Source organism: Limulus polyphemus, unplaced genomic scaffold (genome assembly GCF_000517525.1).
Source record: "Limulus polyphemus unplaced genomic scaffold, Limulus_polyphemus-2.1.2 Scaffold789, whole genome shotgun sequence".
NCBI lineage: Eukaryota > Metazoa > Arthropoda > Merostomata > Xiphosura > Limulidae > Limulus > Limulus polyphemus.
The window spans coordinates 65,239-92,812 of NW_013666399.1; the positions used below are offsets into that span (position 1 = coordinate 65,239).

The window sequence follows — 27,574 nt, forward strand, 5'->3', positions numbered from 1 at the left end:
GCCCATTGTGTAGCTTTGTGCTTAACTTCAAAACAAACAAACAAACAAACAATTGTCTGTGTGGCTGTATTCGAATTATTTTACCTAGCATTAAACTTAACTTACGTTCCAACTTGCTCCTTTATTATAACAGGTGTGTTATGTAGTCTCTAGTGAAACTAGTTTGTTTGATTTAACAGATGTTTTACATAGTCTCTAGTGAAACTAGTTTGTTTGTTTTAACAGGTGTTTCACATAGTCTCTAGTAAAACAAGTTTGTTTGCATTAACAGATAATTTACATAGTCTCTAGTGAAACAAGTTTACATTAAGAGATGTTTTACATAGTCTCTAGTGAAACAAGTTTGTTTGCTTTAAAATATGTTTTACATAGTCTCTAGTGAAATAAGTTTGTTTGTTTAACAGATGTTTTATGCAGTCTCTAGTGAAACAAGTTTGTTTGTTTAACGGATGTTTTATGCAGTCTCTAGTGAAACAAGTGTGTTTAACAAATGTTTTATGTAAACTCTAGTGAAACCAGTTAGAAGATAACTTTTATATGCGGAAACATCTGTTAGCTGAGTTCTTACACAGATCTTAAAATATAACGTTGATAAACGGAAACATCGGCACATGTAGATATGTAGATCTTGAAAGTCGAGTTGTTCAAAACTTGAAAATAGCGTTGATAACTGGACCAATTGTTGGTTGAGATGTTGCAAAGGAAATATCTGCTGAAACTTTTTTCCAGACACTAATCATAGCAGAACCGTTGAGAAAATCATCTATAGGAAATAATACAGCTTATAAAATGAGTCAGATCAATGTAGGCCGGTAAGGCAATCACTGATTGGCATGTCCTCAAGCCAATCAAGAAACGTCAAGGACCTACTGAAGGATGTGTAGATTGTATAGGAATTATTTCTGGTGGCAAAGGACAGGTTTATGTGTTTTAATAAAGGTGGCTTTCAAAATATAGAGATGAAAAGTTCACAGATCATTTGCAATAATTTTAAACCTGCTATCCGTGTAGTTGTCAGCACAAGTCGGGTTCACCAGTAAATGCTGGCCAATTGCTGATTCACATTTTGGTGGTAGAACTTTTGTTTTACAGGAGCGACAGGGTAAATTCTTTCCTTTCACACTCTTAGTTCTTATGGATGTGGGTATATGTTGTTTAATAAATAAATGAATAAAACCTATTTTGTAATGTATGAAATGAAACAATGGAAAAACATATTTGTGTGTGCTTATGAAGGGGAAGAAACAGAGAAATAAATGATGTACATAATATACATATTTAAACATTAATACACAAAACATATACATATTTATAATAAGAAGCTTTGGCAGGTTAACTACAGGCTGGAGAGAAGGTCCTCCAAGGTCACCAACAACTATTTTTTCTTTCTTTCATTATTTGCTAGATCACCTTTGTGTAACAGGTCTTGAGAAGTTCTCCCATTGCCTTAGAGTCAACTTGCTTTTTATCCTGCCACTGACCTCCTTCCTGAAAAGTTAGTTCCCCAGCTACAACCCACTCCATCGTCTGTGCCTGGCAGTGTTGGCACCAGTGCCTCACTGCTTTGAAGTTGTGGGCTCTTCTGGTAGCTGGGCTCCAAAGTCTTAGTTTGAGACTGCAACCTTGCATGGTGGAGGGTTGAACAATTTGACACTTCTTGAATGGACTATTTGGTGGTTTAGTAGGCTTCATCTTGGACCATTTCAGCCTATGGTCTTGGTGAAATAATCCAAGATTTTATTCCTATGATGCCACTTCTAGCAACTTTCTCATGAATAAATAGCATACCTCCACGTTTTGATTTCTTTTGATAGCTACTACTTTGTGCAAGCTTCTGGAACAGACAGTATCAAGTAACATTTTTTCAGGTATGTACTAAGCATAGGCAACCAAACCATTAGAGGATGGGACTGAAGGCATGGACTACTTTTACACAAGTCCAGATGCCTTGAGGAGGGCATATGTCAAGCTATCAGTTGTTTATTTCTGCATCTTATCTTTACCTTCCTCCTTTAAAAGTGTAATAACCTGGAGGGGAAAGTCTGCATCCATTAGAATGCGAGCTGGAAAAGGATCTGCTTTGATGAACTTAATCATGAAACAACCCATATCAGATCTTCCAGCTCGATAGTTGGTGTAAATTCGAGATCAAGTACATCTTCCATGATTACTTAGAGGAAGAAAACTTAAGTTCTCAAAACAAGAATATTATCATTTTTTTTAAACACAAGAGTTAAAATAAGAATGCTGTTACTAGTTATTGCTTTGTTTTAAATTGAGATTATAAATCTATGATGTCATCACTGATCAACTTATTAGATGAGGGGTTAAATGAGTTCAGATTTCAGTGAAAGGCGGTGTTGAGAAAATCTACATTCCAACTATACATTGAAGTTTCTCAGGCTAATAATGCAGAGCTAAATGTAACGATTTCCACCTACTATCTAAAACAAACTGCATTTTGCTGCAGCAATTTTGGTGGTTTTTCATAATGCTCTAAATTTTTAACTCTTTCTAAAGATCGACCTTGTAATCACAAAGAAATCATCAGTTCCATACTATTAAACTCTGATATATTTTGTGTATTATCACATCATTTGGCAAGGTTTCAGTAAACATTAAAAGTTTTTGTACACAAAATATCCCATTTTTTTAATTAAATATTTTTACTAGATTTGTCCATAAATATATGGGGTTAGGGTGTTGACTGTTCATAGTGCAAAGTAATTTTCATGTTAAGATTACAAATACTTTTTTTCATCTGAAAATTTTCAAACTTCATTTGCATAACCTCCTAAATACATATTAAATTTTTTTTCAGTAAATATTTTATATTTTATCTATTTTCTCTACCCTAAGTCTATACAGAGTCACTTGTTTTAACTGACATTGTATACACTATAAAAAAAAAGCACGTAATAAATCTAAATTACCTTTTTTATTTCTAAAACGACTGCAGGTTGCAAAAGTAAACTACAATTGTTTATCCTAAATAGCTTAAATCTCATAAGTTTCTACCCCCTGTTTATACTTAATTTTATTGTTTTATTGCAATCTAAGCCATGTCTAATTAATAATCCTGCCATTCAACTTATCAATCACTCCACAAATGTTTATCTCATTTTACCGTTTTGAATGACATAATGCATGAGCTGCTCACAAACATACCTAGGAAATAAGGAAAACGTTACTTGTAAAACTCAATCCAGTAAGGTACATGAAAGCTAAGCATGAAGTAAGGTATGAAAGAAAACAATATGAAAGCTATATAAAGAAATCTACATACTAAATTACATTAATCAAACTAAACATAAAGCTCCATGGCATAAGTAACGCTATGTGCAGCAAGTTTCTTATGAAGCAACAAAATCCTACCCTCCCTTACCAGTTAACTTGAAAATGCTTGTAAGTGTAGAGGGACTTGAACATTTTTATGGTCTATAGGTATAAAATATATCATATTTCAAGAAAATAAAATATACAACCTTACCTTTTCTGTCAACTTTTGAATTGTATAGAAAATAGCTTCACCAACATTTCCAAAGTTTTTCCCTTCTAACACAGGTGAAAGTTTCATAATAAACTGGGAAGTAAAAATTAATAAAATTAAATAATGAAAAGTAGATAAAAATGCTTTCTACACTCTTACTAAATGGCTTTATTTTGCAATGTTTTGGCCTTAGGCCCACTTCAGGCAAAGAACAAAATACAACTGACTATGGTGGAGAATCTTTGATTGATGAAAAGTAAAAGCATACTATTAGTTTAATGTATTTAAGTAAGAATGTTCTACATGTTATATTCATAAACAAGGTAACTGTAATGGAAAAACATTTGCCTGCACCTTTTTTTTTTTTTCAGTAAGATACAACCATTGCTAATTTATAAATTGTCTATAAAATGTTCTCTATGATATGAACAAGTAAATAACATATTTGTCAATTTAACAAGAATCTGCTCGAGGCCAATCTTGCCATCACCAAGAGAAGTAGCCGCTCTCTATGCAGGTAGCGTGGGCCGCGTTCCTTTTCACTTTTATCCAAATCCCATATCCAACATTTATTTTAGTTTGGAAAAATTTAACAATTTCTGAAAGCAGAATAAGGCATGAAAAATTTTACTGTTTATATATTTTAGCATCATTTGCTTCTGTGATGAATTATTGTTATATAAAAGTTTTAATTTTTTCTTGTAAAGATAGTTATCAAAGCTAATAGTCAAAATTTAAATAAATTTTCTAACCAGGATGTCCTAACTGATTTTTCATACACATTGGCCATAAACTTAATAGTATTTGTAAATATGCTAAAAAAGGAAAGTAAAATTATCTACAAATGGTTAACCATGCAACTTAACCCTTTAAGGACGGGCATCATGATGCTATGCTCCCGCACAGGCTGCAAAAAAAAAAGGAAAAAATAGTCGATTAATTTACAATCTAAGCATTTTTAGACACTAAGAAACATTAAAATAACAAACTTAATTATTCTATAAACTAATAATAAGATTCTAACCAAGTTTTTTAAAAGGTTTTTTGTGCATGATAAATTCTAAAGCAGCTACCTGAACAGAGACCAACCTTGCATTCTGGACACCGTGTTGTTACATAGGTAGTCTTTTTTTTTTTTCTCCCTTAATAGTATTAGAACATATAAAACATCTGCATTGACCTTTTTTTTTTTAGTTCCTGTTGAAGGTACATGGTCAGGATAGTGTCTTTTCATTAAATGTACAGCACTCAGCCTATCAATGTTACCACTCACTGTTCTACTAAGCCTAACACTAGTCAAGGTACCATATTTTTGAAGAAGTTGCCTTATAAACTCCCTAATGAAATCTTTGAATTTCAAATGGCAATCTCCCATTTTGACTAGGTACATATTATAAGCATTTAGCACAACAAGGTGCATCAGATGAAAAAAAAAGCTTTTTGTACCACTTTACAGATTTTCTAACACATTCTATGGTAGCCAATTGCATGTCAGCTTTATCAATAAGCTGCGTATTCTGAGTGTAGTCAGTTACACAATCAGGCTTTTTGACAATTTATTTGTTTTATGATTTACCTTTTCACTGTTAACCATTTGTCCTTTAAGAAATGTGGTAAACATTGTCACATTACATTTGTCATGCCAACGTATAGCCAATAAATTACCACTTTTCTTCCTTTCAGATTAGTCATATTTCAGCTTAGCAAGCTTAGGAACATTCTTCCTGTTTTCTCTTACAGTTTCACAAGTGCCAATATTATGTGAATCCAAATATAAAGATAGACCAGGACTAGATTACCAATTATCAATGTACAACACGTGGCCTTTCCCTTCATATTTCTGTATCAATTTCTTCCCAATGTCACCTGAAGCCCAATGAGAATCTTTTTTAGCAACGTCAATATCAGTACCTGTACAAACAACAAAACCCAAAATAATTCGTTTCACAATCACGGAGAATGTGGATTTTATTCCAAATCTATGACGCTTTAACAGTATGTATTGCTTGAATATCAATCTCCCCTTGAATAACATTAGGGATTCATCAATTAAAATTTTTTGGAATGGGCAGAAAAAAGAAGAGAACTTTTCCTTTAAAATAGTAATCACTTACCTTATCTTCCACAATCTATCACTTTTATCAAGAATCTCATTATTACCAAATTGAATGTACCTAAGTAGTTCAAGGAACCTGTCTCTGCTCATGTATTTAAAAAACAAATCTGTAGCAATCACGACATCTTTTGAACAGTACTCTTTTATTGTTCTTTTTTTTCACATGAATAATTAGTAAAAATGTGCAAAAAGAGAGTATATTTCATTAATTGTTGTCTCACTCCAATGCTGGCTTTTTTGCTTTTTGATGTACATCATAACTGTGTACACCAAATTCATGATACATATTAGTATTGTCTACAATCTTCTTCCCAAGTTCACTGTCGAAACAGGCTAGAAAATATTCAATAACGGGTGTATTCTCTTGAGTAGGAAATGAATCACAAATTCCTGAATTTTCGTTAGATAATGAATAGTCATGAGGCACAAAATCATCCCCATTCTTCCATGTAATATTACCAGTATAACTATTATTTGAACATGCCACAGGCTCACTTTCATTGCTTGAAAATCAGATAATTCTTCATCACTTCATTCATCTATAATTTTATACATTGATTGAGGGCTAAAAAGGCGTTTTTTGGTACGTGTGAATGAGGATGACATAGACGGTTCATCCATGATGAACAAATAACTGAAAGAAAATGTATCTAATTCAAATACAACTTATTGATTTACAGTAAATACAGCCTTCTATAGATAGATATTTCATTTGCTGGCGTGTGATGATGTAGAGGTAGCTGGTTCATTGGATGATATCTAATGGCGAAAATGTGCTTACTCAATCAAATTGTGACTTTTAAATGTATTAACCAATGAAAGCAAGCAAAAGATAGAGAGCAGAGCCATAGTGGTTTTAAAACTGCACCGTCTTTAATAAATAGGAATATGTGTTTATATGCCTCACCCAGCTCTCAAGCAAAATACATAGTGTTTATTTACACACTCGACCTTAAAGGGTTAAGGTCTATAAAGTTCAATGTTCCCAATCCAAATTAACATTACTCCTGCAAGTGAAAAAAGTTACTAGTACTTACTAGTGGTGAAAATGTTAGTGAAAATTTCTAAAACAAATAAACATTTCATGCATCTTTTTTAAATGGTAATGTAGTTGCATTAAATTATTACCAAATTATCAATACGTTTTTTATGACAGGCCCCACGAAAAGTGACATTATATTAAATCATTCTAAAATTGTTAAAATTCTAGCAACAGGAGAAACACTGTTACAAACTTATTTGATAAAATTAAAGAATCATGTATACTGATGATGATATTTACAATATATATGTATAGGAGTAACAGGTTTTCACTCTATGCGTCACCACTAATTCATAGTGTCAAAACTTTTAATCTAATGCCTTTACATGTTTTTAAATTTCTTAAAGAATTTACTATATACAAGTTTAATTTAAAAGCCTGGATCAGAGGACCAAACTAAGAGTGGAATTTCCATGAAAAACATTCATTTAGCCAGTTTTCATTTATAATTACTTTACCTCTGTACTACTGAATGAAGTAAAAGAACTTAGTGCTGATCTAGGTTATTAGAATCATAATGTAATTAGAAAACATATTTCTAAATATGAATTTATCACACTAATGAATTTTGCAGCTAAATATTTCATCAGATTGATGGAACTGTAATGGGTACTAGGTTAGCTCCTGGTTATGTTGTCATGAACAAAACTAGTTCAAAGATTGTCCTCAGAAATTTAAAACTAATTAATTACTATTATGGATGCATTATGTAACCAAGTTTATGAAGTTACGAACATGTTGATAAATTCTTTACTTGAATATATCAAAAAGAGGTTAACATGTTTCTGGTATAATTCTGTAGACACTGATGATTACACAATATCTCAAGTCTATCTTTTCTATACTTTGATAGTTTCATTCTGACCAACTTCAACTGTGAACTGTCAATTGACAATATTGATTGATCTTATGAGCAATTAAAGAATATCAAACATATGGCAAGAGAATAACTATTTACTGAACTCTATTAATCATCTAGTTAACTCTTTAGCACGAGCTCCGTGGGACTGCCCTCATAACCATTTTGTGCTTGTTAGTTTTCATGCTATAACTTTTAAATTAGTAAGCACATGTTAATGAAATTTGGCAGATTATCAGTAAACTTTACAATGCTTTCATACGCAAAATATAAAATTTTTAATTTAGCCTTAAGGTTGGTTAAGCAATGTTTTTGAATAGGCAACATGCAAAGTAATTTTCAAATTTCAAATGCAAAGTCTTTATAATATCCAGATAGTTATCGAACATTTCTTATGAAAAAAACTTTATATTTTATCGGTTATTTTCAGTAATTAATCACTGTACGGGTTCAGTAGATTTAACCAATCTTGTAACCACCATAAAAAATTAGGAAATAAATATAAATCATTCCTCTTTCGTTCTAGAATGACAATAAATTATAACACAAAAATGTTTAGACTAAATAGCTTATATCTCATAACATTATACATTTATATATATTTATTATTTATATTATATTGACCTTTTAGCCATGCCTGGCTAACAATACAGAAGTTACAATGACGTGGCACATGTGCACTCACATCACTGTATCCAATAATATAAAACTGACCTTTAGTCTTTACAAAGTGACCTGTCTTGGCTGTGTTTTAGTAGACTAGTATTTTGTAACATACAGTCACATTTCCATTAATATACATTATATGCATATATATAGATTATTACTATGCACAAATAAGTTCTTAATTTCAGTTATTTTTCTTACAACATAGAACAGTAAATAAGAAGTATAGAAAACAATTACCTGTTCTAGTTATGATCTTTGTACTCGTTTGCTGCTTGCCACAAGTTGCCTTATCAAATTTTGCACGTGGAGGATATGAAATAAAATATTTTTTTTTAGGTTTATATATATTTTTGAATAACTAAAAAATCATAAATTACTATACCAATGCCATAGAATTCCACTATAATTTACCAAGTTTAGTAATTAAGCTGTATTAGGGTTTAAAAAAATATGAAATTTGGAACAGAGCACAACCTACCTCCTTGAAATCTTGGTTCGAAAGAACAAGATGGCATCCTAACACATTAAAATGGCCATGCAATTCACAAGGGGGGCATTCTGAGCTATTGATTAGTTATTCTCATGTCATATATTGAAGTAAGTGTATGTAAAAAATGAAAGAGGTGAGCAGGACCACTGTGTTTGATTCAGTACATGAGTGATATCTCAACAAATAGAAATGATATGAGGTTCTTATTTTATATTCTAGCTTGTGACTATAGGTAATTTCAGTTCCTATTTCATACAAAAATATAAACTATTTTAACATCACAAACCTCTAATTTGAACCAGTGCTGCATTCAACATACCACGTGACACACAAAAATCAATGTTTAAATGTATAATACTAAAATTTGAATTATAATCTACAGTTTGATACCAAACTTATTGACATAAATTTATAAATACAAGTCAACACATGCAATGACATGGCCTTTGATCCATGATCCATCTGGAGAGGGTTAATTGGTTCCTTAAACATGTGAAAATATCCACAATTCAGTTACACAATGTGAAAAGAAAATTTGTGAATCTTTCCATATACAGGAAATAATGAACTAAACATACAAAAAAAATATATGGATATATCCTAATGTGGCATGCTTACAAATTCACAGTAAAGTTACAGAATCTCGTCAGATTCAAGTACATTCTAACTCTGGAACATCAAGTAGTAATATATAAGTTACCTTGCTTTGTTTGTCAGAAAAACTACACATTGGGGGCTAACTGCCAGTTGTCTCTTCATATGAATGAAATAACAGTTTGATAGAAATCAAACTCCACATCAAGCACTGAAAAACACATCTTAGAAAATTAAGTGTACCATTGGCTTGAGAATTAGTGAACCAACTGAACTGAAAACTGACTCACCCTCCCAGATGTCAGCACACCTAGTGTGTGGCAATTGATTCAAGCTCATGGAGAGTTGACACTTTTCACTGTAGAGGGAAAAATATTTTGATGGCCATGGAGAAAAGACGATCTCCTCTGTCAACCATAGTTAATTTTCCATCGATGATAGTCACTTTCCAAATTGAAAGGGTTAAAAGGCTGACACTTATGTTTTTCAATAGGTATGGAAAGTTTGTATGTTACTCTTTCATAAAATTATAGAGAGATCAACTTATAGAAGACGAATTATATAACTTGAAGTTTTATACGTGGTACTGCAAAATTATTACTGAATGTGATTTCTGAAGACAACGATGAGTTAATTTGTTGAGATGTTATGGTTGTTAATTTATTTCTATTAATATCCTTTTCAACAGTTCTTAGTTATAAATGTTCACCATTTGAAAGGTGATTATTTTACAAAACACATCACTGTACATTACATAGCTCAGAAAAGTGAACAGTTTCAGTTCATCTGAATTTTAAAAATTCATCATTCCGAGCTTCAGTACGTGTGTAGATGAATGTAAATGGAAAGTGACCGTGAAATGCAGTAGCATTATCATTTGTTTAAGTCACATGCTATCACCTTTCAGAACTTTCCCATGGATGGTATCACTGGAAGATTTTCTGATCTTGTATCAGTGATATCAGGTAGATAGTTTTAGGAATACCTTGATGCTATGCCATCCCTAAATTGTACTTATGGGATAATCAAGTGATTTGGGTGACAAGTGAACTCTCGGATAGTTAATCCTATTTGTACAAGCATATAATGGTTAGTTCTCTCAGTCTAGAATCAGAACTTGGTCAGACCTTCCTCTGAAAAAGCTCTCAAGAGTTACAAAAAAATAATGCTCTCCTACAGCTTTGGGCACTCATCCTGCCTGTGAGTGAATTAATATTCTCATAAATAAAGTGCAAGTCTTCACACTATTCTACACTGTATTCAGTACTACTATTTTCCTTCAATTCAGCCAGGACAGAAAACCAGTTTAACCCTATGATACAATTTCTTTCACTCCTCTAATTATTTGGTTGCTATTCTCACTTGAATGTTATCAGTGTACCTAAGAACATCACAGAATAAGATATTAAGATGAAATTTTGGTGTTAGGACTTCAAATTTGTCCTTGTAGTCTTTTGTTTTTGTAAAATTGTGCTTTTGCTTTTCTTTTTTGTACTCTTATAGATCATAAACTATGGTAGGAAATGTCATCCTTTCATTGCTGCTAAGAAGAGCCATGTCCTAGATTTCAGTCTAGTCAAAAAGGCAGAAAAAGGAGCTCCAACCTGGAATGCCACAACTGTTGGAAAGGTTCCCTACTGAGCTTTACCCATGGATCATAGAAAGCATAAATGACTGAAGGTTAATTTACAGACTTATATTTCTTAGACTGAATGGGGAGGTCCTTATAGAATACCTCAACTGCTTCATACCAGGAGAGCTGAGCCTCATCCTGGTCAGTCATCTTCGAAAATCCAACAAAGAGGTCAATGAAAGGTAATGTGCTAATTAGAGCTGTCTCACTGACAGGAAGGACACCACATGTTAGAAGATTGTAAAGGGGATCAGTGGGCCAAAAGAGAACTTCTCCACAAAGACAGACATGCTCCTGAAACAGATATGGGTCACAGAGAATGCTGGAACTGAGTTTCCCACAGGAAGTTATCATTCTACCACCTAGAACAATAAACTAAAACATTCAGTTATTGGAATGGACATAAACACATGGAGTGAAATGGCAGTAGCAGTGAGTGAATGAGAGTCCAGGATCAAATGCACATTTGGCAGAACTTCTGAGATCACTAGTTGATGATTATCCAGTAATATGGATTCAACAGAATGACAGAAATTCAGCAAGGTATAGGTTGAAACCATAATCATGGATGTGTCTGTCTGCCACAAATTCACTAGGAAGCCATTCCAGATGTAATGTTTTTGAAGCAACATATTCTTGTTGGCAAGGTGTAGCAGAAATATACTCTGACAATTATGAAAACAACTGAGGAACATCTGAACCACTTCCTTAAATATTTCTTTCATGCCACTAGTTGTAATGGCTGAACTAAGGGTCAAATGGTGAAATGCCTGAAGTTTAACCTGGATGGACCAGAGGTTGAAAAGGAGTCCTTTAGGTAACTTATGTGGATTATTTGTGTCACCTATTACAATTTTCACATATCAACTACAGCACATTGTTTTGCATTAGTTGTAGCTAAGAGATATCACTATTGTGGCTATATCTTCTCTGTGTGAGACTCCATGACTTTTGTTCTGCAATATTAAAACTGTATCTTATAATAATTCCGTAATTTTCTTTACAGGAAGAAAAAATTAATAATATTAAAAAAAAACTACTTTACTTAGTGTTGTATTGCATCTAATAAAGTATTTACATTTTTTTTCATTTCAATGTTTGAAGAAAAACTGCTGTTAGAGAGACAGAAAGAATTTACTACTGAAATTTTTTTTTGCATACTGTGTTATTGATTTTGTAAAATACAATTCTATCTGTCAGTTCTACTTCATACCACCCTGAATAATGAAACTATGATATAAAGGTTACTAACTGGATTTTGCTAAGTATCAAGACTATACTGTTGACTAATTAACTCTTTTCATACAGGGTCAGTCGAGAGACTGTGTGTATCCACAAAGCAACCATAATAATTTCCATACTATAACTAAAATACTATAACAAGAAATTGACAAGCTTTTGGTAAACATTAGAAGTTATTTGTACACAAAAAATCAGATTTCTGAATTAAGTATTTTTACTAAAGATTTATCTGTGAATATATGGAGTCAAGAGTGTTGACTACTCTGAATGCAAAGTGATTTTGATGTTAAGATTAAATATACTTTTTTTCATCTGAAAATTTTAAAATTTCATTTGTGTAACCCCTAAAACCTCCTAAATAAATATCAAAAGTTTTTTAAAGTAAAACTTCATATTGCCTTTTTTTCATATTATTATGAATATAAACATGTATATTAACTTGTGTAAACACTCTGATTTAAATATTTTCAGTTTTTTTTTCTTGATATATTCATAACAACCACCTTGTGTTCTAGTGACTATTGTTGGGACAGATATAACAAAGAAACCTTTAAATTTCGTATTTAAAATCAAAGTACAACTGCTGAAATTTTCAAAGCAAATTAATACTTTGTGCTATCTGGCCAGCTATCTCATTTACTATTGCTAAGGAATTTTCAAGTGAAACTGATTTCCCCCAAAGGTTATGGAGGATTGGTCTGCAGAACAACAGAAAATTCTACAATATATTTATTGCAATGTAATTCTGAGTTCTTCCACTTTGACTGAGTGTGAGAAAGAAAAAAGAAAGAGACTAAGAGGATGTATGGTAAGTATTCATTTCATTCAGTTCTGTTGGGATTAACAAACTTGGAAAGCATATGCTTGATAGCCTCTACTACATGTACACTATTAAACCATCAGGACTGGGTGAGAGAAAATGAAGTGTGCATCCTCTCAACACTCAAAACTTTACACAACAGTAGGCTGTTAAAATTAGATTCCCAATCCTTGGGAATCTATTCACGTGCTATGAATCAGGTTATTCAGTACCCCAACAATCCATCAGCCACAACTATGCTGATATATAGATTAAGGGATAAGCCTCAGACCTAGGGTCGCATTAACTGTGGCACAGTTGTAAATCACTCGGGAAACACATAGCTCATGTTATGCTATCAAATTACATTCCCCACTAGCTATTATGAGCTGCTCATGTGCATGCCTCATGAAAGACATATTATTATTATTATCTTACCTAATTTAACCTTAATTAACTTAAAAAGATCCTATTTTTACATTTTAATTACTTTTATAATAATAAATAAAAAATAAACATGAAAAACAAGAAATAAATAACTTATCCATTCTTCTTTTTTCTTGCTCTCAATTGTCGATTACTGTTAACCCTACTAATGGTAATAATGCACTAAATATTTTTTATTTAATTAAATTATGCACCAAAGAACATAGACTAATAGCATGCAAAAAGTAGAAAATTTCCCCTAACTCTCAAAATTTTTCTGGCTTTCTAACCATGCGACAAGAGCCGTTACAAATTCATCCAAGCGAATCGTTAACATTCCTATGGTAAACAATACTCTTAGGGAGATATTAATCGAAATCTAATATATAGTTTCTTTTCAATAAATATAAAGTTATTTTATTTATATGCTTTATTTGAATATACTATACTTAACAGTAATATTTAATAATAAGGATCAGAAATCATAGGATATTTTTTCCTTGCCTACTGTAATCAATAAACCAAACTAAGCTTACTTCATTCCTTGTCAAAGAAAACATTTCTATAGCTTTCAAACATAAACTTTACACAAAACTATTTTCAGGAATGAAAAAGAACATCTACAGGAACTATAAAATAATTCTCAGAGGTTTGGTTTTTTCTTAAGTATTTCAAACTTCTCATTAGACTTCTCTTTTCATCCCTATAAGTTTCAACTAGTCACTTTCCAATTGAAATAAGCTACTGCTCAAACTACTTTACTTTACATTGATGTAAATAGTTTATAATTTGTTCTATCCAATCATATTTGAATGTTGTGTAAGGTTTCTATTTTAAAGCTGTACTTATGAGTATTTGTTCTGACAACATTTTTATAAAAACAAGTTAACTGCAGATGTTTTTTTTTGTATTCCTCTTAACCCTCTCCACACAGATCACAAGTCAAAGGTCATACCATTGCATCTGTTGACTTGCATTCAAAATTTTATTGAACTACTATTTCATTAATTTATGTCAATAAGTTTGGTATCAGACTGTAGATTATAATTCATATTTTAGTTTTATACATTATTAAATTTCTTAACTAAAAGTAAATATTAAAAAACACACCTAAATATCAATTTTTGTGTATCACACGGTATGTATGTTGAATGCAGCACTGGTTCAAATTAGATATTTATGATGTCAAAATACTAAATAAGTTTATAGTTTAGTATGAATTAGGAACTCAAATTACCAATATTCATAAGCTAGAATATAAAATAACAACCTCTTTTCTTTCTTATTTGCTGAGATATCGCTCATGCACTAAATCAAACATAGTGGCCCTGCTCACCTTTTTTTATTTTTGGAAATGCTCTCTTATATACACTTACTTCTGTCTATAACATGCGACTAACCAATCGAAAGCTCAGAATGTTCTCCTAGTGGCTTTCTCAGCCATTTTCAAGTATTACAATGTCACCTAATTTTTTGATACAAATCTGCAAGTTGGTAAGGATAGTCTTTAGTGTGCTCGAAATTTCATATTTTTAAGACCCAAATACAGCTTAATTACTAAGCTTGATAAATTATAGTGGAATTTTATGGTATCTTGTTTTTTTTGGTTATTTTAAATGTATACATAAAACCTAAAAAAAATTATTTTATTTCATATCCTCCAGGTGTGAAATTATATAAGACTTATCAACCTACAACAAGTAGCAAAAGAAGTACAAAGGTCATAACTAGAAGTGATAATTGTTTGCTTTACTTCTTTATTTTACTGTTCTAGGTTTTAAGATAAATAAGTTTAATAACTTATTAGTAAATAGTAATAATGTATATATGTATATTATGTATAATAATTTAAATGTGACTATTTTAGAAAATACTAGTCCACTAAAACACAGCAAAGACAGGTCACTTTGTAAAGCCTAAAGGTCGATTATATATTATTGGAAATGGTAACATGAGTGCACGTCACTGTAACTTCTGTATTGTTAGCCAGGGAAGGCTGAAAGGTCAATATAATAAAAACAATAAATATATATATAAAAGTATAATGTTACGAGACTTAAGCTATTTAGTCTGAACATTTGTGTTTTCATGTTATAATCTGTAGTCATTCTAGGACAAAAAATGCATAACTTATATTTATTTCCTACTTTTTTGTGGTGATTATGAGATCAGTCAAATCGACCGAACCTGTATAGAGATTGGTTAGTGAAAAATAACAGATAAAAGTTATCATTTTCCTAATCTGAAAATGTATTTCCAAACATACTTACTTCTGCTGACACTTGTAGCTATTTCTCGATCTCAATCTTCCATTGTTCTTTGCAATCTAAACATGGCGTTCGGTTGCTACAGTCTTTTATACCCCATTTGACTGCCCTCTGCAATATCTAATTTGCAAAACTTTACACTGGCCCTCACACACCCTCTATGCAGGTACTGTATATTAGTACTGTATGCAGACAATATAATAACTTTTTCGAGACTTACCCCACCCAGTCACTAACACTGGCTCTTAGTGGGAAGGAAGGGATGGAGAATGTCAGCAGAGGTAAGTATGTTTGGAAATACATTTTCAGATTAGGAAAATGATAACTTCCATAACATACATACCTCCACTGCCACTTATAGCTAGAATCCAACACTGAGATGATAGAGGAGCCAGGGAAGGCTTAGTTCATACACAAATGGGTACCATGACAAGTGGTACCCAAGTGGGGAAACTGCTCTACATCCAGAACAGGTATGCTCTGCACCCAGAACTACTGAAAAGTGAAAAGGGTAGAATAATACACATGTAAGTATGATGGGCCAGCCCCAACCACGCAGCCAAGGTTCCATGACTCGGGGCTGGATTTAAAGGTCATGGCACCCATATCCCACATTGTTGACCAGGGCAGTTGGACTGCAAATATATACATATTTTTGTAATTGGATCCCCACTCACAGCCACAGAATAATGTATTTCAAACTACTGGATTGATCAAAGAAAGAAAGCAACACCAAAGTGGACAATCCTTCTGATCCACCTGTAGAAGTCCAATGCAACATCCCAGGCTCGGATTGATGGGATCATATATGCCACACTCCACCCAAGGTCCAGAACTCATCCAGTCTGGATTAATGAACAGTCATTTTCACTCCCCAACCAAGTGAGTAAGGAAAATTCCACTTACCCATAGAATTATGGAGAGAACATGGAACACTGTTCCACCAAGAGCCAAAAATGGGACACTGCCACGTGCGAATTTACAAGGAGATAGTGGACCCCTGTACAAACAAACTAAGAACTGACAGTGTTCATAAGAGGGTCCAAGCACACCCCCACCTGATAGCTAAGCATCAAATCAGGACCAGTTTTATGAGTAGGCTCCCACATAAGTTGGTCCTACTCTTACCAACATCTGGGAAAACTTCCAGAGAACCAGGTAGGCTGTCACCAACTTCACCATCTTCTCCGAGAGTGGAGAAAACCAAACACTCTGAAGGAAAACCTTCTGTCCACCAGTAGAGTTTGGGGGGGGGGGGCATGTGCATGGTGGAGAGTTCTAAGGAATTGGTTTCCAGAGACAGTGCAACAGGTGAACCATGTTCCCTAAGTTTAAAAAGCAAACTGATCTCGACTGATTCAGCCTGAAGATCAGCAGGGACTGGCAAAATCCCCTTTAGCTTTACTCATGATAGTCCATAAGTAGCAGTCCATTGGATTTGTATTGTGAGATAATACTACCATCCAGAATTGCATCTAGATAGTCTTGTGAAACACTTCATCTCGACAGAGCCCTTTGCAACCATGAACTGATATAAAGATTGCTAGTGTGGAATTTAAAAAATACAAGCACCTGACTGGGCAACACTTGCCACTGAGTGGGATCCAAAAAAAATAAAGAGGAACCCTAGAAGAAAAAACAAAAAATATAAATCAGGTAAGAAAGTTACTCACCTCCTTATTAACCTGATCACTACGGGCTACCAACTTTCTGTGTAGCCAATGCAAGTCTTACTATATTTTGTTCCAACAATAAAACTAGTGGATGAAATTGTTTGAAACTTCATAAAAACTTTCATAAATACATGTAGTTTAAGAAACATATAGCCTGTTACTTTTGATATGTTTAGTTTTTTTACATTATCATCTTTGATACTGTGGAAAATTGCATTAGGAAATGATAATCACAAGATATGATTATGATATTTATATTTGTTCCAGATTTGAACTTCTTACTTTTTATGTTTTAGTATATTGTCTTAAAATATCAAAAAACTTTTTATTGTGCATAAAAAGCAAATTTTGTCTATTTTAAATTTTTAATAATCACATATTCTCCTTATGGTTAAGTAATATAAAAAGACTGAAAATAATATTTTTAAGTAAACCTAAACAATAAACAAGTATTTTTTATTTTTAACTAGGATTTCATGTTTATAAATGTATTTTTATTTCAAGTTTATGCTTCTTTGCAGCCAAACTTTTGGTTATTGTGCTGAAAAACCATAAGGTTAGCAGCGTGAACTTCGTACGTTTGCCGTGAACTCTCTCATCCCTGTTGGGGGTGGCTCTTGTTCAGCCCAGCATGGGCACATTTGAACGTTACAGTAGATATGATAGTAAAAAAGCTTTTCGGTACTTAAATATCATGTCTTTCAAACAAGTTTATTTCAACACATGTCCTTGTATGTTGTTTCACTACACAGACAAAACTAATTGCCACTATTAGTGAATGTATTTAATAGCTTACAGTACAGATGGTTTGAATAACACCACTTGACCATAGTTACATGATACATCCTGTTACAAGAGATTACCAAATGATACAGACAACATAAATTACAAAGTAAATTACTTCACAGCACTTAAAAGATTAGTCCAAGTCACATTGCTCTCATTATAGGCAAAATTTAAATTGGAAATTGAAACTTAAGCTCTTCAGTGTATTGACACCCCAACTATGAGAATGTCACAGCTTCCCCTGTATAAATGAGACAAATGTGTTTAGTCTGTTTCACAACCAACATATTGGCTTTATTGTTATCATTTGTACATCGAGTTTTAACACATATACAAAAGACTCTTACAAGAATAAAAACTTCATTTACCAAGAGAACCCATGCATGGCAATTTGCAAGTCTTCACTAAAATCATTGCTGAAATCGTGAAATTGGAGCACTTTAAATTTCATCCTAGGTAAGAGGTACTTTTTATGCATAATAGTTACATATATTCAAAGATTTTATGTTGCTGAAGATGAATAATTAAACAAGATACTTTTATTGAAATTAGTTTACACACACATATATCACCATCATACATGGAGTGATATTTTTCAGTAAGGTAATATCAGAAGTACTTACAATTTTATGTATAAACTGTTTGTATCTATTAGTTCTTCCTGCTCTTTACACAGAATAATTTCTTGTATTTATTTTGTTTCCTGGATATCAAGAATAAAGAGATAGATTGAAGTATCTGTCAACACCTATTTGGATGTCTCAGAAAGTAAGATGTATGCTTTTGTTTGTATAACATGTAATCAATAAAGTTCTACTGGAGTGACATCTTTTAGTAACGTAATGTCAGAAGTATTCACAATTTTATATATCAGTTCTACCTGCTTCTTACACAGAATAATAGTTTCTTGCATTTATTTTTAGTTTCCTGGATATCAAAAAAACAGAGGTAGACTGAAGTATCTCTCAACACCCATTTGGATATCATATAAAAGATGTATGTTTTTTTTATATAACACGTAATTAGTAAATTTCCATGGTGTTTATCTTACTTTTGATGATAAACATGTAAATCAGATTCATTAGATGTACATCATATATTCGAATTAGTTTTTACTATATTTTGTGATTTTGCTTATGTCCATACACATACAAACAAAATGTACATTTGTTAAATGTATTGTTAAAGTCAAAGCTAAATAATTCAAATGTACATGTGTCATGTTTTCATTATGTCAACTGAATATTAATTTTATTAGATGGAATATATTTCTGTGCTTAGGAAAGAGAAAAATCTTTCTTTAAATGAAGAGCTGAAATTGTTTTTTTGCTTCTTCCTCTGAAGAAGAGTCTCTTTCTGGATTGGAAGAAGAAGCCACAACAAATAAAAATGGAAAGAAGCAAGAACCAGCATTGCTGGAATCACTTTTGTTTGAGGAGTCTGACTTACTTTCAAGAGAACACTCTTCTCATGACCACCAACAATCTGAGGCTACTGATCTTCCCATGACTAGCACTACATCAACTTTCAAAACGGCCAGAGGCAAGAAGACATAAGAAAAGCCCCTGGCCTGTAGTGCAGAACGGAAATGGGAAGTTCTTAAAGATGAGCAGCCCAGATTTGTGGGGGACTTCATCCGAGGATAGCCTGTTTCCTGTCAAGCAAGTAGGTGTTAGGCTCCTCTTGATTTTTTTCAACTTTTTTTTTCTCTCAGCATTGTTATTGAGATTGCTGTAGAAACAAACACATTTGCACAGCAGTAAGGTGAACACCTAAACAATGATGTCAGGAATAAAAGGAAACTGATGAAATTTAGTGATGTTACTCCTGAAGAAATTTTAGCTGTAACTATTTCTATGGGCATAACTCACTATCTATTATGGATTACTGGTCTACCACTCCTTCACTTCATCTTCACTGGTTTTCTTCAATATTTTCTAGAGAAAAATTCCTAATTATTACGAGCTTCTTTCATTTCAGTGACAATACTAATAATCTACCTAAAACTGATGCTAAGCATGATAAACTCTACAAAGTCAGACCTGTGCTTGATCATCAACTAACAGCTTTTCCAGCTCACTATAACCCTTCTAGGGAACTTTCTAATGAGAAACAAATATTGGGAACAAAAGGCAGAATTTCTTTTAAGCAATATCTACCTAATAAGCCTATCAAGTGGGGAATCAAGCTTTGGGTTCTGGCAGAAGCCGTGACTGGATACTGTTTAGATTTTATAATATGCTCTGGTAAAGAGGGATATGTATCTTCCAAGGGCTTAGCTAGCACAGTTGTAATGACTCTGTTGGAAAAGTATCTTAGAAGGGGACACTCGCTTTTTACTGATAACTTTTATAGTTCCCCAACCACTTGGTACTTATGCTTGTGACACTGGTAGGAAGAACAGGGCCCACTTCCTAGACATGTTTCCAGGTAAGTTAAAAATTAATTTTCCAATATAACAATTAATATAAATAGATATATGATAGAGCATGATTTAAGCTACTATACAAAAATAATAAAAGTCACATACATCCCATGCAGTTTTTTCCAGAAGCAAATTTTCTAATGCTTATAAAAAAAAAAGTACTACTGACCACTGCTACCATTGACCACAGATAGTAACTGCCATCTCTACATAAAATGGCAGTTACTATAATAACTACCATACATGTTCATATTGTAAAATCCATAGGACAGTTTTTGTCACGTACTTTGCTTATGATTTATTCCTATGATTTGTTAAACATGAAATACAGCGATTGAAATAACAGGGTACGTAAATTGACTCCTTTAACTAGGATTGGCTAAAAGTTTTACAACTGAGGTTTAGCATGCTCAGATGCTGTTTTATAAAGAAAACAGGCTAGAAAGAGTTTTAAATACCAATCATAGATGGCAGAACCAGCACTAAAGTGAAAGGAAATTTTTTTTCCCTTAGTCTCTAACATATTTTTGTTAAATAATGAAATTTAGTACAAGTAATTGAATGTTATGTTACTATTTACAAAAATAAAATCTGTAAATCAATAAAAGATAAGCTCTCTATAATTTTTTCAATTCACAAATGCTATTTTGTTCTCAGGATAACACAAAATGGCTCTGGTAGGTAGGTGGTTAAAATTTGGCAGAGGTAGTCAACACAGCCACAGGGGGGAGAGAAATCCCATGGAAAAGGAAACTAACAGATCATAAAGGTAATGAGATAGGAAAGTGTTGGGAGAAGTCCACATACCAGCCCGCAAAATATCCACCAGAGAACAGTTCAGATGAGCAGCCAATGGCATTGATAGATGCCAAATTTGGTGAGAAATGACATGGAGCATATTTCGATCTTCGACAGATAACCCCCGAACAAGCTATATGAATCAACTTCCAAAGCCCCCTGGTTAATGTAATTGGTGATAAATATAGGAATACCGCATGATCCAAATGAATAAAAATCTGGTTCCAAGGGTCCCTGAATGGTTCCGTATGAGCCACATAACATCTAAGTGCTCTGACTGGACACAACAAACGATCCGGATGATACAACGAACAAGAGGCCATAGGTTAAAAAGAGATGATGTGATAATGCATGTAAAACAACTCTAAAGTTCCAATTAGGTAATTGAAAAGGTCATTCGGGTCAAAGAATATGAAAAGATCGTAAGAGATGAGATAGCACAGGAGAGTCAAAAACCTTCCTATATGTAAAATATTGAAAGGTAGCAGCTAAGGATGCTTTATATAATGCAATGGTACAAGAAGCAAAACCTCTCTCAAAAATAAGATACTATAGAGACTGTTAGATGAAGTGGGTTGAAGGCTCTCCGAAGACACCACTGATAACATGCAGTCCATTTCCAATGATAGATTGCCATAGTAGGTCGACAAAGGGATTTAGTCACATAAACGTAAACTTTAGAAGTTAAATCCCTAAGTCAAGCAATGGATCACATAACTTCCATGCATCAAGCTTGAGCCACTGAAAGTCTGAGTGTTTAATGTTGGACTGTGGTTGTTTCAAGAAGGATGGGTGAAGAGGTATTGGTGGACATTCTTGGAGCAACTGAAGAAGAGGAAACCATGTCTGAGCAGGCCAAAATGGTACTATCAAGAGAACCCGACATGGGGTGGAATGAATCATAGACAAGACTCTGGGTAAGAAATGAATAGGAGGAAAGGTATACAAATGTATTCCAACCTAGTCTTGACTAAAGGCATCTATTGCCAGAGCTCGTGGATGCAGAACTGGAGACCAGTACAACTGCAGATGAGCATTCCAATGGGTTGCAAAGGCATGATCCTTGGACATATGAACCGAGAACAAATCCCTTGAAAGACCTACTGATGTAACATCCATTCTGTTGGAAGAATCCAATGGGGTCGAGAAAGATGATCTGCTATCAACTTCATAAACCCTGGCACATGACAGGCCAAAAGATGGATGTCATGGGAAGTCGCCCAATAAAGAAGATCCAAAGCCCGAAAACAAAGATCTCGAGAATGAGTACCTCCCTGACGAGAAAGATGTGATACCACAGTGGAGTTGTCCGAATGGATCATGACAATTTTGCTGTGCAAGAGAGGAAGACCTTTAATCATCACTTGATGTACCTCTAGAAGTTTGAGAATGTTGATATGCAGGGTAGAATCAGAGTCTGTCCAAATATCCTGGAATTCCTGCCCCTGAAGAAAAGCAGCCCATCCATGAAGAGATGAATTTTCGGACTAGGAGGTGGTATCTGGACCCTTATAGTCGTGTTGTTCCTGTTGTGTCACCACTTGAGATCTGCAAAATTGTTCTCAAGCAAAGAGACTGTTTGACCAAAAGATCAATATGCATGAGCCACTGTTCTCGAAGTGACCACTGAAGGGATCTCATATGGGCCTTAACCAATAGCACGAGGGACTCTAGGAAAGCCCAAATCCCCAAAACAGACAGAACCATCTGTGCATTGGGAGAAGGTGATGTAAGTAAATGCCTGACAATCCATTCCATATTGTGAAGTTTGAGGGGAGGTAAATGAGCTAGACTCAAATGCGTGTTGAAAACCCCCCCGAGATGGACCAGGTATTGAGTTGGTGAGAGAATGAATTTTTTCCAACCTGATAATGAAGCCCACTCTACTGGCTCCAGAAAGGAGAATCTAGGTATGTGATGGGTTGGTGTCAAAAGAAGCCAAATGTCCACATAGTGACGTGTGCACAGACCCAGAAAAAAAAGAGATGCTGCACAAAGGCCCATACTACTCAGCAGAAAACATATGGTGCTGAAGCAAGTCCAAACGAAAGAGCTAGGAACTGCAACACCTGGTCCTCATGCATAAAACGTAGAAATCAACGAGAAGATTCTGCTATGGGGATGTGAAGGTCTGTAACATCAAACTTGGTCATCCAAAAAACTGGTGTGAAGTGCCATCAAAGTTGAAGAAAAGATTCCATGGTGAAATGATGAGGCTGTAGGAAGTGATTGAGTCAAGACAGATCAATGATAGGATGCCAATCTGCAGTTTTCTTGGGCACCAGAAATAGATGAAAATAGAATTCTGGATGAATGGGATTGACCTTCTCGATGACTCATTTGTTGAACAACTCCTGAATGGCCCAGGAACAAAGATCTGCACGTTCGAGGTCTGAAGGAGGAGAAAAGACATCCAGATGGGAGGAAAATGGAGGGGGAGAAGTAAAATGAATCTCGACCACCAAATCCAGCACTCTGAGAACCCAAGAATTGATGGTAAATGAATGCCAAATGTAGTGAAAGTGATGGAACGATACTACCACAGGACCTGGTGAAGTTGAGTAGTCACTGATGCCGCTGACACTGTTCTGATCTGTCCAAAGATCCCTGAGACGATGGATGGAACTGATTCTGTGAACAAGATGTGATTGGTCAATCCTCCAGAATTACCAGTTGGAGTAGAAGAGAGACAAGCAGCCAACAATGATAAAGAAGACCCTAAATGTGCCATATAAATTTGAGCTTCTAAAGTTTACGGGACTCCGACAAACAAGTAAGGCTGAAGAAAGGGCACCTCCCATAAATCATGAAGAGCAGTGGATGGCAAACGAATAGTCTTCAACAAGGCATCTTGATTCAATAATTCCAAGCAACAGACCAACCATGACACCAAGGCAAGGACAAATGAGCCATAGTGGTAACCAGAAAGGGTCCCAGTTCATCATAACATTGATGAGGAGAGTGTTGATATGCTTCAGACAAAAGGTGAAGAGAAGTAGTGCAATACAGTAATAATACTCAAAGGAATTTGCAAAAATTGAGATCTGCTAAGAGTGGTAACAGGTTCTAACCTGGAACCCCATAGATCCAATGGTTGAGTGTCCAAATATACTTCATCCTGATGAATGATAAGCTAGGGCATGTTGTTCTGATAAAGGAGGGGGGGGGGGCAAGGCAAAGCAATACCCTATCGTAATTGTGTTACAAAGTTCCCTGCATGCATGGCAATATCAGGGAAAGAAGGAAGAACTAAGTAATCCCTCCAAGATCTATATGACAACAAGGCAGGGGTAGACTCAAAAGCAATGGGGTTAATCCCCAAAACTTCACAAACTCACATAACTAACTGCAGAAAAGGGGCAGAAGGTGGCTGATCAGATAACACTCAGTAGAGGCAGCCCTAGTGAAAGAAGGAGCAGGAAACAGTGTCTAAATTCTCCCCAGTATATAAAGTCAACTCTGAACCCCCTGGGGAGACATCCCCACGCTGCATGAAGGACTTCATCTTGCCTCGAATCAGGTCACAGATAGCTTCCACCAAGATTGAAGCCTCCTCGACTGCTGACTACCACCAGACAACAAAGGAGGAATGGATGGGTCTGGGTAGCCTCCATGTTAGAAGCCATTACACAGGAATGGCTTCTCTTAAAAAAATTTTTTTTTTAACCACAGAAGAAAACCAAGTAAAAATTAGCAATGGAGAAAAGAACAAAAAGAATACCAGACTACTTTCAAAATTTTAGTAATGAAAGTGTGAACCAGAAAACGTGACTCGTAGCACTTGCACTTTGTTGAAAAAGTGATTATATTGTCTGCATACAGTGCTTATATACAGTACCTACCCGCATAGAGAGCGTGTAAGGGCCGATGTAAAGTTTTGCAACTTATATATTGCCGAAGGCAGTCAAGTGGGGTATAAAAGACTGGAGCAAGCAAATACAATGTTGAGATGGCATAGAAAAACGGAAGATGTAGATCGAGAAATAGCTATACGTGGCAGTGGACATATGTATGTTTTAGAATATAAAGTTTTTTTAAAGAAACATTTGATAACTATCTGGACATTATAAAGATTTCACATGTGAAATTTCAAAATTTTGTGATGCATAAAAGTATTTTTAATCTTAAAATGAAAATTATTTTGAATGTTGGATAGGTAACATGCAAAATGAAAAAAAAACATGAGAAAAACATTACTTAAACCTTAAGATTTAATAAAAACATCCAATATTTTGCATATGAAAGCCTCGTCATATTTACTGATAATCTGCCAAATTTTGTGAACATACTATTACTAATTTAAACATGAAAGCGATAACAATCATAAAATGGTTACGAGACCGGTCCCCGTGCTGAAAGAGTTAATTTGTCTGCCGTGGCTCAAAATCAGAGGTGTAAGAAAAAGCATATGAAATCTATATTTTGTTTCCCACAAGTCACTGCCCAATAAGCTTTTTTGTTCAATATCAGAAATACTATTAATATATGCAGCATAATACTTTAAAAGTTAGTTTAATCAAAAGCTAAGAAAATATTGCAAAACCAATTGGCCTAAAAACTGTTATAAAAACAAGTTAACTGCAGATGTTTTTTTTCCCACATTCCTCTTAATCTGTCCATGGTGTGACATCATAAAAGGTGTGAATGTAAAACTGGAAAGAAAACCCCAAACACAGAAGGAAAATCCTACAAGAAATAAGACACTGATAACTATATTCTTAAAGCTGATAGTTCTTTGGAAAATATAAATCTATACTTTAGGACATGCAGAAAAATTCCAATGTTAAATATGTTCTGGCAGGCAACAGTCCACAGACGTACCCAAAAATGAAATTTGGAACACTTTAAAATTTTTCTTTGCAAATTACACTAAATAAATTTTGCAAAATGACAAATTATGTTTGAGTTAAGAGCTGTTGAAATGGTTATAATTATTACCAATACTTCAACTTTGAAATATTACATGCAAGTGTGCACTTGGCACCAGAAATGTGGTTGAAGGTCATGATAAGGTTAAATAAAAATATGATGGTACCTGATGTTTTTGGTAATGCCAGTGAAGAATACTTTCAACTGAATCAATCTGAAATATTCACAAGCTGATAAAATTATCCAAGAATAGTGAAATCCACTGACAACAGTTTATGTGTCAGACCAAATTAAAAGCTGGAGTAACCAGTTTTTGTTGGTCTTTTATGCTACATATCATGAAAATAAAATATAAACATACAGTTTCACTCACTAGTTTCTAAACATTTCTTTTTGAAATAAGTCACAGTTAAAACACACAGTAAGTGGAATGCAAGCAATGTTAATTTGAAGCTGTTTCCAGTTGCACTAATCTTGTCTTGTATTAAGATGCTTGTGTGTTAGTGGATTCTCATGATCAGAGCGAAATATTGCTGCCTGTGTATATATGTTATATGTGTAGGAACTTTCACCTGCAATTCTACCCCTTTCTTTCCTATTGGAATTAGGCTGTTTCTTTATCAACCAGATAATGGAAAAAAACATATATATGTGATGGGTAGCCATGTTAGCTGAGGTTGTCACCAGACAATGACCTTATTGAAAGAAAAGCAACATACTGTATATGGCCAATAGAAATGTCTTCAAGGCCAAAACATTTACAGGTGCTTGGGAAGCATTTACTACAAGCAACATACATGTGTATACCTATGTTTGTGGAAAGAGCACTTGACTGAGTAATAGTTTTGACACTGTGTCTAAATGTACTTTTGGACCAAACCGTAGATTTAACTGGACATTTGTATTACAACAGTCAAACCTATTCTTCCCAATTATTTTCTGTAGTGGCTTTAGCTATTTAACTATTTCTGTACAAGCTCATTTTATTTTATCAGCATTGTAACCATCATGTAAACATGACACTATAAATAATTGAATATATTAATGTACCTTCATGAAACTTGGCAAGCTTTTAGTAAACATTACAAGTTTATTGTACTGTTTATTTAATAAAGTACCTTACTAAAGGTTTGTCTGTGAATTTATAGACTACTTAGTCATTCTGAGTAAAAATTGATATTCATGCAAAGAATATAAAACTTATTTTTATCTTAACAGTTTTCACATTTCATTTGTATACACTTTAGATCTTACTAAAGAAACATCAAAAGGTCTTTGTTTGGTAATATTTTATATTTTATCTTGTTTTCTTTGCTCTAACACTAACTTCAGTGAAATCATCAATGTATAGTAAAATCAAAAGTTGAAAAATATGAAATAAAATAAATAGCATTTG

At 33.8% G+C, this 27,574-nt stretch overlaps 1 protein-coding gene across 1 annotated transcript in view; it reads right to left on the reverse strand.

Moving 5' to 3' along the window:
- Positions 1–27,574, reverse strand: part of LOC106460533 — a 104,684-nt gene that overhangs the window by 36,683 nt on the left and 40,427 nt on the right. The window contains exon 6 of the mRNA XM_013920250.2: positions 3,491–3,583. Coding sequence (XP_013775704.1) covers positions 3,491–3,583 — 93 coding nt within the window. The remainder of the gene's footprint in view (positions 1–3,490; positions 3,584–27,574) is intronic.